The 17,430-nt window shown below is 41.3% G+C and overlaps 1 protein-coding gene across 4 annotated transcripts in view; it reads right to left on the bottom strand.

Annotated features, from left to right (window-relative positions):
- PDE1C (phosphodiesterase 1C) overlaps nucleotides 1-17,430 on the bottom strand; it is a 933,100-nt gene that overhangs the window by 266,975 nt on the left and 648,695 nt on the right. For all 4 annotated transcript variants that reach the window (XM_040353264.1, XM_040353266.1, XM_040353267.1 and 1 more), the window contains 3 exons: nucleotides 14,515-14,697; nucleotides 12,825-12,891; nucleotides 6,973-7,089 (listed from right to left, as the gene is read on the bottom strand). In XM_040353264.1, the coding sequence (XP_040209198.1) occupies nucleotides 6,973-7,089; nucleotides 12,825-12,891; nucleotides 14,515-14,697 (367 nt within the window). The remainder of the gene's footprint in view (nucleotides 1-6,972; nucleotides 7,090-12,824; nucleotides 12,892-14,514; nucleotides 14,698-17,430) is intronic.

Genomic DNA, 17,430 nt, shown 5'->3' with positions numbered 1-17,430 from the left:
ATTCACTATATACCATTATTCCACACGATATGGGTATTTCGGCTGTAAAATATTATCTAGACACCCTCTCTGACCTTCCTCCCAACCAGAAGACCTTTCTTATAGAGCTTCTTGAGTACGCGGCTAGCCATAATTATTTTTGGTTCAATCATAACTACTATAGGCAAACACGTGGTGTCGCGATGGGTGCAAAATATGCGCCGAGTCTGGCCAATTTATTTATGGCCAAATGGGAGGAGGACATCATTTATAGTGACCTGAGCCCCCACATCAGGCTATGGGCCAGATATATTGATGACGTCCTCCTCCTATGGACAGGCACCAAACTCCAATTGGAAGAATTTATATCTGCCCTTAATGTCAACAATAGGGGAATACGTCTCACACACGAAGCGAGCCAGGAAACAATCAATTTTCTTGATCTAACAATAAGAAATGAAGAAGGCCAGCTCAAGACAAAAACGTTTTTCAAAAAAACAGATAGAAATTCATATATACCGATAGGGAGCTGTCACCATGCTAATTGGTTGAAATCGGTTCCTAGGAGCCAATTTGTCAGAATGAGGAGGAACTGTACTACCCTGGATGATTATAATATTCAAGCCTCCACCCTCAAAGATAGGCTATCTGAAAAGGGATATGACCCAGAAATCCTTGAAAATACTTTGAAAGAGGTGGCCGACATAGATAGATCTCAGTTGTTGGAAACTGTCCCCAAGACCAATCAGGTAGGGCCTATTGTGCCCTTTATCACTACCTATTCTACCCAACACTATATGATCAAGAAAATAATAAAGAAGCACTGGCACATATTAGGTAGTGACAGGATCTTAAAAACCTTTTTGCCTGCTAATCCACGGGTAATTTTTAGGGGTGTACCATCTTTAAGAGATAGAGTTGCCCCTAATGTAGTAGACCCTCCTGATAAAAAAGTCTCATTTTTTCAGAGGGGTCTCACAGGATATCACCAATGTCGTAGGTGTCAGGTTTGCACCCTCAATAAAATTAAAACGAAAAAAACTGCAAATTTTGTCTCCACCAGCACGTCCATGGGACATAAAATCGAGCCGTTTATTACATGTAGCTCAACGGGTATAGTTTACCTCTTGGAATGTCCATGTGGACAACAATACATAGGAAGGACCAAACGATCCATGCAGGTACGATTAGGGGAGCATATTGCAAACATACGATCTGGTTACCCGAATCATTCTGTGTCACAACACTATGATCAGCACCATAACCGAGATCCGGAGGGCACCCTCTTCTTGGGTATAGACAAATTTGAATCCCACTGGAGGGGGAGCTCTCTAGTAAGGGAGCTGTCCAGACTTGAAATGTCTTGGATATATCGAGTCCGAACTTATGTCCCCTATGGATTAAATGTTGACACAGATGTTAACGCATTTATAGACAATGGTTAATTAAGAAATTGTGTGTGAACCAGATCTGACATCCTGGTAAATCTGGACTTCAAATTCAAACTTTATAAGGGGGATATAGATTTTTAATCTTTTTACAGTCATATGACATTAAGGCCTACACGTTTTTATATAAGGTTATAATTTGGAGGCATAAAGTATATTTATCTGACATATTTAGGTCTGCATTACTTACGCAACAATGTGTGATGTATCCTCGGTGCAGACTGAATTGTCATATTTAAATTTTTATATTTTTTATTATTATTAATTTTTTCATCATTATTAATATTTATTTTGTTATTTTAGACGGCCCTCCATTATTAATTTATATGAGGCTGGCTATAATTTTTATGTATATGTTCCAATTGTTTTTTATTTAAAATGAATTGGAACTGAGATACACTGCCACCTACTGGCAAACAATTAATTTTAATGCATAGTTGTTTTTAATCTAATTTAATTAAAATAACTTTTAACTTCACATATATATATTTTTGTTACATATACCTGTTCAACTTATGCAAATTTAAGCTCTGAAATTTTAATATGGATATGCTGAGATATTATCAAATTCGGAGATTGATGTACTGATGTGGGAGGGTTATTCGAGGTTATGGACATTGCCACCCTTGTTTGTCTATTCCTTGTGGCTCGTATTTGAATCCCAGCAGAAAATATTACTTAATATACATCTCTCCGCACCCTTATTATGTGATATCACTAATAAGGGCAAGCGATCCCAATTCCAAGATGGCGGATCGGCACGCCAGGTCACATGATGTCAGAACTGGGCGGACCTAGGGCGTTGCTAACGAATATCAAGTGGCGAGTCAGCACGCCGCTCGTGCCCCTGGAAGAAGTCCACGATAGGACGAAACGGCGTAGGGAGGAGCGGCGTGCTGACGCCACTATTGTGTGTACCTCATCGCCATCCGGAAGGAACGAGCGATACGAGAAAGCCGGCCGGCTAGAGACATTTAAACGCTTACTGTTATTCTACTAAATGTGAGTGAAACTGACATTTTCTTATTAAATCAGCTTTGTTTGCAATACTGCTCTATGTCGATTCTTTTTTCCTTTTGGATATCTACATGGTGACTTGTTGGAGAGCGGTAATGTGAACATAAAGGGGAAAGCTAGATTGCCTACTAAGAAGTGAGGACCCTTTGCTTGCTGGATCGATTGATTGCCATCTGGGCTGTAAAGCCACAAGCGCATTTGATTCCTCATTATAGGGATCCATCCCATCCGGTAAGCAGGATATAGATAGGAGGTGGTGGCTTTCTTATCTATCCTGCTACTTGGACACTACTTTCAGCACCTTCCTTTCTGGCATTCATGTCCGCACAGAATTTGGAGTTTTGTTGAAATTTCTTTGGGACTTTTGTTCAATATTGATTGCACTTTATTGTGTGCACTAAGTCACTTTATTTTCATTGTTTGTATATATATACGGTTATATCTCTAATTTTGTGATACAATTGGGATAGAAACTGTATTCAAGTTATACCACAGCAGCGCAGCATAATTTTATTTTATATTTGCACTTGATGTTTATCCAACATTTTTTTTGCTGCAGCAGCAACTATATATATTCATTTATTTACATTGTGTTACTATTTAAATCAATTTAATTTCCACAAAATTTTTAGACCAGCGCAGTATCACTTGAACAACAATGTTTCTTAACTGTAACTGCAATAATCAGATTTGACAAAATGCAAGAAACAAGGCAAAACATGTTTTTATGTATTTTCCTGGGAATCTTTCAGGAAGAACACACATGAGAAATTGACTCGTCTGGCTGAACAGGAACATATTACATATGACATAGGACATAGGAATATTTAGGAATACCATGTCACTCCTACATAAATCCAATTGTATTAAAAGAAAAACCAACTTCATCTTTCTTCAGTTACCCAAGGATAGCTCGGACGTTTTGCCCGTCCGAGAAACTCGACGGGCAAAACACATCGTTTTGCTCGTCGAGTTCCTTGTGAAGCCGCCGAGGATCTCGGCGAGTCAAATTTTCCCATTGACCAACGAGGAAATAGAGAACATGTTCTCTATTTGGCTCGACGAGTTCTTCAGCGGGTTTCTCGGCGAAAAGTGTACACACGACCAGTTTTCTCGGCAGAATACGTCTCGCATCGAGTTTCTTGCTGAATTCTGCCGAGAAACCCGGTCGTGTGTACGGGGCCTAAGACTATAATCTAGATAAGTTTAGGAATGGGACAAGCCTGTAATGTTCTGAAGAAAAGATCCAGGTTAGAAAATGCTTCCATATTTAAAATAGATATAAACCATATCACAAAATGTTTTTTAATTTAATTTGTAACAGGTTAATGTAATTTGTTATCTATTCCAATTGTTTCAATGGTAAATCTGCAATTTTAGGTGGGAAAAAAACGAATTCTTGGTATTTTTGCCATGAAGGTTCTTGTTCAGCAACTTGTTTTATTTTGAAAATGTTCTGTCAGTTTCCCATTTGCTCTTCAATGTTGTCACACGCTCTTCCAGTGGAAATAATAAGTGTAGACTGTATTTCCTATTGCATTATTTGCTCTTCTTTACCACATTGTGACTTCTTTATGTACTCGTCTATAATGTAAACGTTTTTTATTTCTCTTGGATCAAGTCATGAAGAGCACTAAGGAAAAGATTCAGGTCATAACCTGAAAAGTTATGGGAATTTCTGACTTAATCAGGACCACAAATTCTTTACTAAAAAATTGTCACCAGTCCTTTTCCTTTAAATCTTCCAAATTGTACTGGCAAAATCTGACAAGAGCGCATACCTCCCGCTGCCCCCGGAATCCGGGCTGGGTACCACAGCGGAGCCCATTACACGTTGCGGCACAGGCTCCACTAATTAATTCTGCCTGGTGTGCATTGAGCAGTCTCCTGTCTTCCCTGCCCCCCTCTGCGTGTGTCGGCTCTTCTCTCATAGGCGTGTGATGAGAGGCTTCTGGGTTGGCCGGAGCTGCTGCCAATCATCCGGTGCACGCCCAGAAATGCTCTCTCCAAGTAACCAAAGATGCCACGTATGCCCCGCCCCCTGTAATGTGCTTCTGCTCCCAGCGCGCCCGAGCTACAGGGATCTATTGGACATGTACTGATCAATAGGGACACCTGATGTGGGGGGGCTCTGATGGGGACACCTGCTGTGGGGGGCTCTGATGGGGGACACCTGCTGTGGGGGGCTCTGATGGGGGACACCTGCTGTGGGGGGCTCTGATGGGGGACACCTGCTGGGGGGCTCTGATGAGGGACACTAATGAAGACTTCTTAGGGGAGCATCTCTGTGTTTGAGTCGTAGCCATAGAAACATGTGTAAAGGGGAGGAGTTAGTAAGATGACCACGCCCATGTGGGGGCCCTAAAAATAATTCTGCACCCAGGCGTCTGTGACCCTAGGATCGGCCCTGGGAGCACTGGAAGTAAAGAGATAGCTGCACTCCTGGGCAAATGGGTAAAAATGTGAAAATTAAATGTTGTGTTATTTTCAAAAACTTTTTATAACAGTGTACCTCTTTATCTGTGCACAGCGGATGCACAGGGTGTAACAGGCGCTGTCGCGCCGCCTGTTCTCCCTTATAACAGGATCTTTCAGCACCGTAATGCGTTCCACGCTGGAGCGCATACGGTGCCTGCACGATGATGTCATCGCCCGGCGCCGTGTGCGTTCCAGCCTGGAACACGGAAGTGCGTTGTGGTGTACGGCTATTCTCCATACACCTGCATCGAATCAGTGCTGATGCACTGCACCTGGTCCCATGCCTATAAAGGCATTCATTTAAAATACATACTTTGTTCTATTATTGTCGGCCGTAGCCGGATAGGCTACAACCAATCTATAGGTACCAGTAACCCCTGGACTGCATCGCTCCCCATGCTGCAACACCGCTCCAGCTGCAACTACTACTTTAGAGCTGTTACATCTACTGCAACAGACAGCTTTTGCTGGGGACAACCTTGAGGCCTTCCTTGCTGAACACCTTACACCATGGAATCCCTATTTCCTACACTGAAGCCTGCAAACGGATAAGTAGCTATTGTGTCACTTGTAGTGCCATAGGAAGATCTGCTGCTTATGTTCCATTTAATACAATTGCTGTTATTTATTAGGCCTTTTGCCTATCAACATACTATTTGGGATATAATGTTGTGCTTATGGCTCATTACTAAGGAATATCTTAAAGGGACATTTACTTTCAAATTACGTCAGCTACTGTATAACTGCCTCTCTTATGCAACTAGTATTATCTGAGCTATAATTGCCACTCTTATGCAATTATTAGTTGTCGCTACAACTCCTATTTACTACGGGTACTCTCAAAGTACCTGTGCTATAATTGTCTCCTAGATGCAACTATTAGTTGTCGCTACAACTCCTATTTACTATGTGTACTCTCAAAGTACCTGAGCTATAATTTCTTCTCATATGTAATTATTAGTTGTCTCAACAACGCCTATTTACTACGTGCTGACATAAGTACTACCTGTTTATGGGCCTATGCCCTAAGTTGCGGAACATGTTCGCCTAAACTTATCTATGCTAAGGGTTGACGTATTTCATACCTTCTCCCTTAGTGGCCTAATGCACAACACTATGTAATACTAATAATTACTTACATACAGTTGTGCATTCGTATCTTTTAGTGCATACTATCATTTTAAACGCTAAGCTCTGGTCGCATGTTGTAATGCGTCCAAGCTCAGTAGCTCAACGCCTATCTTTATGTGAGAGAGAGATGATGTAGAGAACCCCCAAACTCATGTTTGTGTGGAGTGATGCCTGGGGCCTAATACTGAATTCTCACATAAGAAATGCATTGAAATCCTTGCTACCGCAGTTGTGGTTCACTCCCGTTCCCTAGAGCCATTACACAGGGATAGAGAGGGACACAATTCCCTCTGTTCACTGCTAGAAGTTTGCCTACAAACAAACTTGTCCTATCACAATAATTGACCATCACGGGGATTACATGATTGTGAACTACACTGACTGGTTCCTGGTTGTTATACTGAGACCTAGCCCACAGCTGAAGTATATATTGGTTGTATATTCACAGCATGTGAAAGCGTGCCTCAGAATGTTAGTATACAGATTACATTTATCTACTGGGTAAGGTGAAGATCCAGGTTTTACTTGCTAGTATGTCACACCTGAAGCATGTTATGAAATGTGACTCTGTATTCCTAACCAATAGTGTTAGGCTGGATGTGTTTGTGGGTGAAAGAGAGAGAGTGTTTGTATATATGCATCTCCTACTGATGCATAGCAAGATCTGAAGACCTTAACCACTTTTGGATTAAAGTGTATAACCCCTTTTAAAAAAAGATGATTAATCCTGGAAATAATTGTTATTTAACAGGGATTAGTTATGTTGATTAACATTTATTAAAATCTAAAGCAATGCATATAAAACACATACAATATAAATAGACTGTGATTTCTATATTATCTTCTGACAGCATTGTGGATTTATATTTAAACACAGCATGGAATCAGAAAAAAAAAAAGAACTTGTGAAGTTGCTTACCTTGAAGCGGTTGATCAAATCGTAACGTGTAAGTAATTCATAAAAGATGAATTTAAGTGCATGATCGCCACTAGCATCATTTAGTGCAAATACATCAAAGGTCCACTTGTCAACATTCTGCAAGAAGGAGACATGGTGTCAAAACTCTATACTGTGGACAAATACAGTTGTACAAAAGTATTTGCATCAAAGCTTTCTTGTTACAATCTTGCAAGTACTCAAATGAAGAGCGTTAAAAAGTGTAAACTAAAATGACACACAACCAGGGCTCAAGTCCTGCGGGAACGCGTGGGAACGGAGTTCCTGCACTTTTTTCACAGCAGGAACTCAGTTCCCTTTGCAGGACTAGAGCAGCCGTGCCCCTCGAGCCAATCCTCCACTAAGCGCCGATGCCCAGCTCGAGTCAATGTCAGGGGCAGGCGAACCTTAGTAATCCTTTATGTTACTGGCAGCTTCCTGTATATGGATTCATCGGGTAGTGTGCGGGTATTCCGTCACTTCCTCGATGCCGCAATGTCTCCTGGGAGCTTTTGTCATTGTTCCCAGGAGACATTGCGGAGGTCTGCCGTGAGTTATCGCGGGATTTAGAAAGAACTTGCTTAAATTGCGGCATCGAGGAATCGACGGAATACCCACACACTACCCAATATATCCATATACAGAAAGAGATAAGTAACATAAAGGATTAGTAAGGTACAGTGGTTCGGAAAAAAAACATGCGGTTTAGTAATTATGCATATGAGCATATCATTATTAATTTATTTTGGTGGGGGAGTGGATTTTGGGTGGGAGTTCCCACACTTTTTTCCCCAGGACTTGACCCCTGCACACAACACTGTTATAGTAATGTAACAGATACCTTATACCTCACTCACTGGCACATACCCACCAATGCTATCTGATAAAGCAGAAGATTCCAAATCTTGCAGGAATACACTCTTGCCTATACCTAGCAATTTTAGCCTGAGGGGTTTGAGGCTACGTAGATTGATAGTCATAGATTGATAGGTCCATCCTATGTTATCAGAAAGTATCACAGTAGCTACAGATTACTAAATGGCAGTGACTATCGGTAAGGCTATTTCTAGGCTTAAAATATTACTTGTAGTAAGAGTAACTAACTCCAGGGAAGATAATCAAACAAAAGGGATCACTTAAGGAAAGTTTGTTAGGGTTTACATACACTTTAACCACATGCCCACCGGGCCTATCTTGGCACTTCTCTCCTTCATGTAAAAATCACAATTTGTTTGCTAGAAAATTAATCAGAACCCCCAAACAGTATATATTTTTTTTTAGCAGACACCCTAGGGAATAAAATGGCGGTCATTGCAACTTTTTTTTCTCACACGGTATTTGCGCAATAATTTTTCAAACACCTTTTTTGGGGGGAAAAAACGGTTTCATGAATAAAAAAATAACAAAACAGTAAAGTTAGTCCAATTTTTTTGTATAATGTGAAAGATGATGTTACGCCGAGTAAATAGATACCTAACATGTCACGCTTTAAAATTGTGCACACTCATGGAATGGCGGCAAACTTCGGTACTTTAAAATCTCCATAGATGACGCCTAATTTTTTTTACAGGTTACCATTTTCGAGTTACAGATGAGGTCTAGTGCTAGAATTGTTGCACGCACTCTAACGCACGCGACGATACCTCACATGTGGGGTTTGAGTGGCGTTTACATATGTGGGCGGGACTTACATGCATGTTCATTTCTGAGCGTGAGCTACCGGGGACAGGACATTTTTTTTACACTTTAAAAAAAAAAAAAAACATTTTGATCACTTTTATTCCTATTACAAGGAATGTAAACATCCCTTGTAATAGGAATCACTGTGACAGGTCCTCTTTATGGAGAGATGTGCGGTCAATAAGACCCCACATCTCTCCTCCAGGCTTACAAGCATGAGATTGTGAAAAAAAATCACTGATCTCATGCCGACAGCCGCGATTGCGGCTTTGTTTACTTCTGGGTACCCGGGCGTGACGTCATAACTTCGCGCCCGGGCCTCCGACGGTCATAGAGATGACTGATGACCATCTGGTCACCAGTCATCTTTATGCTTCCCAGCCAGTGCCGACCGATTCGTTCTCCGGGCCCCCCATTGCACAGGAGAGCCCGGAGAAGCACCGGAAGGCGTCCTCTCATGCTGCCTATAAGAACGATCAAGCGGTGTACTGCCACTTTGATCGTTCTTATCGTGCACAGAATCGCCGGCTGAAGACGGTGATATCTGAATGATGCCTGTAGCTGCAGGCATCATTCAGATATCGCTGCACAAAGTCGGACATCATATGACGTCCTTGGTTGTCAAGTGGTTCCAGTGTTGCTGGTGTAGATTCTGTTTGGCTGAAGAGGTTAAAAACATATTTTCTTTTGGAATTGATGTGTAACTAAGTAGCAGGATATGGCCTCTAGCTAGCGATAATTATTTTCTGACTACAAATGATGATGTGGTCTGTATAAGTTCTCACAACGCTCTGTGTCATTGTTCTGACTGTGCATTAAAGATTTACATTTTTAAATTGGAAATTTCGTTTTATGCTCAATATCTGTCAAGGGTTATGTCCCAATTCCCAGTAGTCACTTCAATGAACAGAAAGAAAAATGCTACAGATTTTCCTGTAAGTGTGCGAGTGACTCATTGCTGACAAATGCCTTATGGAACCTAGCTCAAGCAATATGATGGCTGTCATAAAGGTTTCATAAAGAATAATTGCACACTCAGATCAGATGCTGACATTTAACCCAAGTATACAGAAAAAGTAGTATTTACAGTTAAATACAGGAATATGACACTTTTATTTATTTTGAAATTGGAACTGCAGGTATACAGTATGCGTTAGATATTCTGAATACAGACAGAAGCTAGAATATTTCTGTGAAAGTATAGTGTGCCCTAAAACAGTGAAATAGCTGCACTGTAGTTATAAGAATTTGTGCTCAGAACATTTTTATTCTAGTGCTCAGGGACTAGGAGACATTCCTTGATATTTTACAGACCTGTCGAAAAATTGTTTGTACTGCTTTAACATGTAGCTATTTTACAAGATGCTTTAGCTATAGATCAGTATGTACTAAATCTTAGACCCCCTTTGCTCATGTCTGAAGTTCTCAATAAAGCTTCACTGGGGTGTGTGTTGCTCACAACCCCCCCCCCCTCCCTTTCTGTGTGGTCCTCCAGGGAGAGCTGGAGGGCCAGAGAACAGAGAGGTGACTGGCAGTCACCACTCTCTGATCAGAGCGGGCCCAAGAACTGAGTGATCAGTGGTCATGTGATCCCTCAGTTCTCGAGCTTAGAGCCCCTAGCAGAGGACAGCTCCAGCATCACACCCAGGCTTCAGCCATAAAGGTGAGGTATGTATGTTTTTCTTTTTTGTTGTTTCCCGTACTTCTCTTGTAACTTTTGCTTTGCTAAGTGAACAGTCTCGACTTTAAGTAAAACAAGCCCATTGTTTTACTATGCAGTGGTTTTATTGACTTTTTTTAATATATTTTTTAACATAGCACCATGGATAATGACTAATAAATGATGACCATAGGCGAGCGCAGGGTGTGTGCCAGGTGTGCCCTGGCACACCCTAATCACTATGTGTGTTACTTATTTCCCCTACTTCTCCTTCCCACCCTGCAGTGTTGCTGGCTTCCCTCTTCTCCCCCTGGTTGCAGCAGGTGGATGTTTCAGGATGGAGAGCGGGAAAGTGGCTAGTAAATAGTTACATTTCTAAATGAATATAGTGAAAATACTCACTCACAGTGTCCATTCATAACTGAAGCATAGTACACCTTGGAGTTGATTTACTAAAACTGGAGAGTGCAAAATTTGGTGCAGCTGTCCATAGAAACCAATCAGCTTGTTCATTTAAACTTTGACAAGAAAACCTGGAAGTTGATTGGCTACCATGCAGAGCTGCACCAGATTTTGCACTTTCCAGTTTTAGTAAATCAACCCCAAGGTGTATACTATGTTTTTAATGGCGGAACTATAGGGGTCGCTGCAATCGCATTTGCGACTGGGCTCTTCCATTATATCGCTCTGGTGGCGGCCCCCCAAGACCCGGCATCCCCCCATGCACCTCTGGCTGGATGTTTAGAGTGCAGTGGGGCGAGTTGGGAGGAGGTGGAAGGTGGTGATCGGCAGCTCTATGGTGCCTGTGTGGGTGGCGGGATCTCCCTGGGGCTTGTAGTACTCTCTCTCGATTGTCAGTGCATAAAGTGGAGAGTAGAGGGGAGGGGCCTCTGACCCAGGCAGGTATCAGTTTCACTTTTACTCTGCTTGTACACGGTTGCTGATGCCCGGGTCAGAGGCCCCTCCCCTCTCCGCTGTATACATTCGGAGATAGAACTACTAGCCCCAGGGAGATCCCCATGCCTGTGGACACCATAGAGCTCCCGATCGCCGCCTACTATCCTCCATCAGCCAGGTACAGGAGAACCTATGCAAGGTGGGGGGGAAGAGTCAGCTGTCTGGGGACCCTGATGTAAGAGGGGGGGCTTTCTGGGGACACTAATGTAAGGATGGGTCCCTCTGGGGACACTAATATAAGGAAGAGGCCCTCTGGGGACACTGATGTAAGAGGGGGGCTCTCGGGGGACCCTGATGTAAGGAGGGGCTCTCTGGGGACCCTAATGTAGGGGGAGGCTCTCTGAGGACCCTGATGTAGGGGAGACTCTTTGGGGACCCTGATGTAAGTAGGGGGGTTCTCTTGGGACCCTGATGTAAGGAGGGGTTCTCTGGGGACACTAATGTAAGGAGGGGCTCTCTGGGGACCCTGATGTAATGAGGGGGGCTCTGGGGACCCTAATGTAGGGGGAGGCTCTCTGGGGACCCTAATGTAGGGGGAGGCTCTCTGGGGACCCTAATGTAGGGGGAGTCACATCAGGGTCCCCAGAGAGCCTCCCTACTTACATCAGGGTCCCCAGAGAAAGTAGGGAGGCTCTCTGGGGACCCTGATGTAAGTGGGGGATCCACACTCAGATATGTAACGATATCTATACACACACAGGTACAGTATATTATATACATGTGTATGCCTGCCCAAATGTATGACTTTTTTTACTTGATTTCCAGTGCTCTCTTTTGCTAGACCAACCTTGGGTAGGGGCGGGTTTTAGGTTATCAACTGCCCCCTATCTATTGATTAGCACACCTGTGCTCCTTTTCAGGAGACCTTAAATTCATAGGTAGGACCTGCAGCTTCACAGAGTGCCTTGTGGCTGGCCTGCAGCTTCCCAGGTATCTGCAGATACGTGCAACTAAACCTCTGTTTTTATTTACATATATTTAGACAGATTAATTTGGTTTAGTGCTTTTTTGGTCTACAATTTTGAGCCTGGCTAATATGGAAACATTTTTTATATTCCATATATATATTTAATTGCATACTGCTAAAAACGCATCTCATCTAAAGTCCCAACTCTTTTTTGTATCCTTTTACAGGGATGGAGGCTTGTGGTAGTTCTATCATAGGCCTCATTTAAAGTCCCAACCCTATCACCCCCCTTGTTTTTGACTTTTTTTACTTTGCTGCTATGGACTATAGCCCAATATCTTTTGTAGACCCAGCAACAACCCTGGTGGGGGCCCTTCATGGTTTCTTGCACCAGGGCCCTGAAGATTCTAGTTACGCCTCTGTATGCTTTTGTTTGTGCTGAGTGACTTTCTTTTCATTTGCAGCGCCCACCCCAATAATTCACTTCAAGTGCAGCTGAGACTGTAGAGAAAGGCATGTGTGTTTGAGCTTTGGGGTGCACACCCTAATGCAATAGGATATGCACACATATGATAATGACTACTAATAATGTGTCTAGTTCATACAAATATATTTGCTTTTAAATATTACCTTTAAAACAGCAATAACAGCAGGTGGATAGCTGAGTCCAACCATATTTGATGTCCTTCTGTACATTCTGTAAAAATAAATAATTTGGCCTTTTATTTTTTACAAACACAGTAAGGAGGCATATTTGTATGGCAGGAATGTTATTTATTATGTTTTTAGTGAAGATCCCTAACAAAAAAAAAAAAAAAAAAATATATATATATATATATATATATATATATATATATATATATATATATATATATATATATATAAAAACCTGTACAATCACTTTAATGTAGTGATAGTACTATGTGTTCATTTTATTATGAGTTGTGTGTGTACATGCATATTTTAAAGAACTCATCCTAATGGCTATATCAAACTAGAAAATACTGTCACTCTCCCTGACAGTTTTTAAAACTATTTTCATATCATTATTGTTCCAAGGTATATGGCCAGCAATGTGGGTACACACAAGGGTGAGCAAAAAATCCAAACACCAACAGAGCCAAGAACTATATAAAGATCTGGAGTCCCTAACAGGCAAATTACAATGGGATTATTAAAAAATACCAGACTGTACCTTTAGATAAAATCTCTCTTCTGGTGGAATATACCCTTTAAGAAGGCATTCCTAATTTCTTGGGTTACAGATAGGGCTTTAATATAGAAATTAAACAAACCAAATAAAGGGGAAATATGTGGGGTTTAAATATGAATACAACCACTCAAGATGTATGTTTTTCTTGACCAGCTTTCAAACAATAACTGAAGTATTCCATATACAATGCATAGCACATAACAATTGTGTTTCAGGTTTTATTTTGAAATCAGCAGTGAAATAACAGCTAGAATATGACTTTTGTCATTCCTTCATCTTTATTTATAAATCATCCCTAAAGAAATGCAATGCTGTTCACAAGCATGCACCTTTATAGTTCCCCTTTGCTTGTAATATTAAAACCTTAGCCTTTGGCCAATTCCTACAGTAAGTGAAGTTTTTTATAGAAAGTAGCAGAGAGCCAACAAATATATTGTACAGGGCACAATACTTACAATGTTAATATTTGAGGCAAGAAAATAAAGAGGCTGGGGGTTGTCATGCTTATTCTTACTGCCATTCTTTTCTTCGGCAGAGTTTCATGCCCTATGGCAATGATGCGATCACTAATGCAAACGGCTGCATACAGTCTTAATTACTTTTTTTTTAATGTATACTTGCAGATTTGAAAATAGCCTGAAACATTTCCTAAATATAAACAAATACAATGGTTTCTGTATATGCTTTGTTGTATAGGCTGCTCAACATACGCTCAAAACCTGTTGGATAGAATATGGAGTGTAAAGCCCTGTACACACGATCGGATATCTGATGGAATCTAATCCGATGGATTTTTTCAGATGAAGCTGACTTTCATCAGTCTTGCCTACACACCATTGGTCAAAAATCCGACCGTGTCCAAACGTGGTAACGTAAAACACTACGACGTGTTGAGAAAAATTAAGTTCAATGCTTCCCAGCATGCGTCTACTTGATTCTGAGCATACGTGGATGTTTGACCGATGGACTTCCACACAGATGATCGTTTTTTTCTATCGTTTTTGTATCCATAAAACACGAGAACAAAAATAGGTATTGGCTATAAATGAAATTGGTAAAAAAAAAAAAGAAATTTTGTTGGTACCGTAGCTTAAAATCCCTTCTTACCTTTCCACAAATATCCCAGCCTGGACTGCATGTACAATGCTTCTAAATCTTGGCTTCTCTTCTGTTCTTCTTAACATCATCCCCATTTGTCGGGTAAAGGTGGAGGCCAGCCAGTCTCGAACTTCTGAAGGAACCGAATCTGACTGGATGTCACTAAGTTCATCCTCGGTGTCCAGTAAACGTCTATAAAAAAAAAAATTAGATTAGATATAGTATGAAAGTTCTCATTTTCTAAATATATGCAATAAGGCAAGATGACACAAAGCAAGCTCATTGTTCGTTTTGGAGACTTTACCTTTCTTCCAACCTAGGCAACCTCCGTCACTGGGACAGGAAATTAGGAAAAACTCCACAAAGGGAAACCTCACAACAATACAAAACAGAAAAAAAAAATATTCTAACCCAATGTTTTTAAAAAATAATAAAAAAAATGGTTTGGCTGAATTTACACCAGGTACAAGCAAGATCTACTTACTTAATCAGGGTTACCAACCCTGTTTCAAAACACAACAATACACCACAATGTAAAACAAACTGAGGGGAAAAAATATGAATTCTATTACCTTACCACCAGATTCCACACTGTATACCGTAACTTCATTATCCTTCCAATAAGATCATGGGAACGATGAGGATCCCAACTCCGGTCAGAAGAACAGTGTACAAGCATCTTCTCATTAGATTTGGTATTCTCATCATTCCCAAAATCTCACTCATTGATAAAAACACAAGGCTTCCTGTGAATTGGTGAGAAGTTCCCGGACACGGCACTTTATACTGTATGTAGCTGATGCTTCATACAGTTTATACAGTGCTAACAGCAGCTGCATCAGTTAGTAAAGGCAATAGTTTGTTTTGGGACAAGCTTGGTATGTGTAAAACCTCAGTCACAATACCTAGTGAATCTGTGTCCCAGTCAGTAGAGTTCCTTTAGCTTCCTGTTCCATAACCAAAACAGAAAGCAAGAGGAAACCTCTGCAAATTCAAAAGAAAATCTATGGGTCCCCCCAGGTCACCAGGATCCATGTCCCTATCGGAAGATTTTCCCTCTGTTACTTTTTCCGGGGACAAAACTATATTTGTGATTTTCTTTTACTTTCAGTAAACAGGACAGCATATATATATAGAATATATATATATATATATATATATATATATATATATATATATATATATATATATATATATATAAAAAGTCAAAGTAAAAAGATCTATAGGGGTTATTTACGGAAGGCAAATCCACTACAAGTGCACTGGAAGTGCAGTCGCTGTAAATCTGAGGGGTAGATCTGCAATGAGGGGAGGCACTGCTGATTTTATCATCTAATCATGTGCAAGTTCAAATGCATTTTCCCCTCAGATCTACAGTGACTGCATTTCCAAGTGCACTTGTACTGCAAAGTGGATTTGCATTTCTTAAATAACCCCCAATGTGTTTATATAAAAAAGGGGCAGTGGGTGCTGGAAGCTAGTGTGCTATATACATTGGTAGCCTGCACTTGTCTGCCTGCCTCCAGGGGCTGAGCTCAGTGCTGCTGTAATGAGGGAGAAAGGGCACACAGTACATTCTACTTGCTACTTTAATATTGGGGATTGTGCTCAACATATGGTGTGTCTTAGCTTCTAGGTAGGATGGGGCTAATCACTTACATTGGGAATCTTTTGGACAGGTGCTGGTTATGACTTACAGGTATGGAATTTAAATAAGCCAAATTATTTTCTTAGTTGTACAGTGTTTTTACCAACTGGGGTCCCTTAACTGCATAGTCAATTTTATTCAAAAGGTGAGGTTAGCCTTTAAACATCCATGTGCCATAAAATTGTCCTAAATTTAATTTAGCAAAACAAATTTTAAAGCGGTTCTCAAGGGTATTTATTTATTAAAATAATAAACCTGTTATACTTACCTAGTATTGCACAGAGCAGCCCTGAACTTCATCTTCTGGGGTTCCCCACTGGTGCTCTTGGCTCCTCTTCTGAGTGTGCCACCATAGGAATCTGCTTCCTGTGGTGGCACACCTGTGGGCTCGCTCCCGATCCAGGCTGTGTGCATCCATAGACACACACCGTACTGTTCAGCCCCACACTTCACTTCCTCTTCATAGGGTTTGATTTTTGGCAGCAGAAGCCAATGGCTTCTGCTGCTGTCTCTGGGCTTGTACGGAGAGAGAGCGAGATAAACCAGTGCTGCTGTATTATGGGCACATGACTGGATCAAGATAAGCCTCAGGTGAGTATAAGGGGAGTTGAGGGGGCAATACAACAAGTGAGACTTTTTTTCCCCTTAATTCAGTGAATACATTAAGGCAGTGGTGGCTAATCATGAGAACATTTTGGTGGCCCTCAGGGGATCTACCGCAAATCAACATTGTGGTTTATGTATACCATCCAATGTTGCTTCCAATGTATGCTGACAGTCAGTACTGTACACTGATTCCCGATGCCTTCTCTGTAGTTCCGGCTCCTGTGAACTCAGAGGGAGGCACCGGGAGTAATGCAGGGAGTGGGAGGTGAAGAAGGCGGGAACTTCCAATGGCAGTGCTGATCACAGACTGTGGGAGGGAGTACGGAGCTTGAGCAAATGGCTGAATAGGGAGGTGAGAGTCTATGTAAAGCAGCAGTGTGATGAAGAGTGTGAGAGGGTAGAAAGCGGGAGCATTGTGCGTATAAGGCAGCACTGTGATACAGGGGGAGGGGGGTAGAGAGCCAGAGAATTGTGTGTATAAGTCATGTAAAATTCATGTTAAAGTTTAGTGGTCTGTGAGGTCTGAAAGATTGATGATCACTAAGCATTAAGGTAAAACATGTCTAGCTTTTAAACCACTTTAATAGGTATATAAGAAAATTATTCCGGACGGCTGCACTTTCAAAAATCCTTTTATTGAAGCTTCATATGACAAGTGGTTAACAGATGGA

Source organism: Rana temporaria, chromosome 5 (genome assembly GCF_905171775.1).
Source record: "Rana temporaria chromosome 5, aRanTem1.1, whole genome shotgun sequence".
NCBI lineage: Eukaryota > Metazoa > Chordata > Amphibia > Anura > Ranidae > Rana > Rana temporaria.
This window is presented reverse-complemented; position numbering and strand designations above follow the sequence as displayed.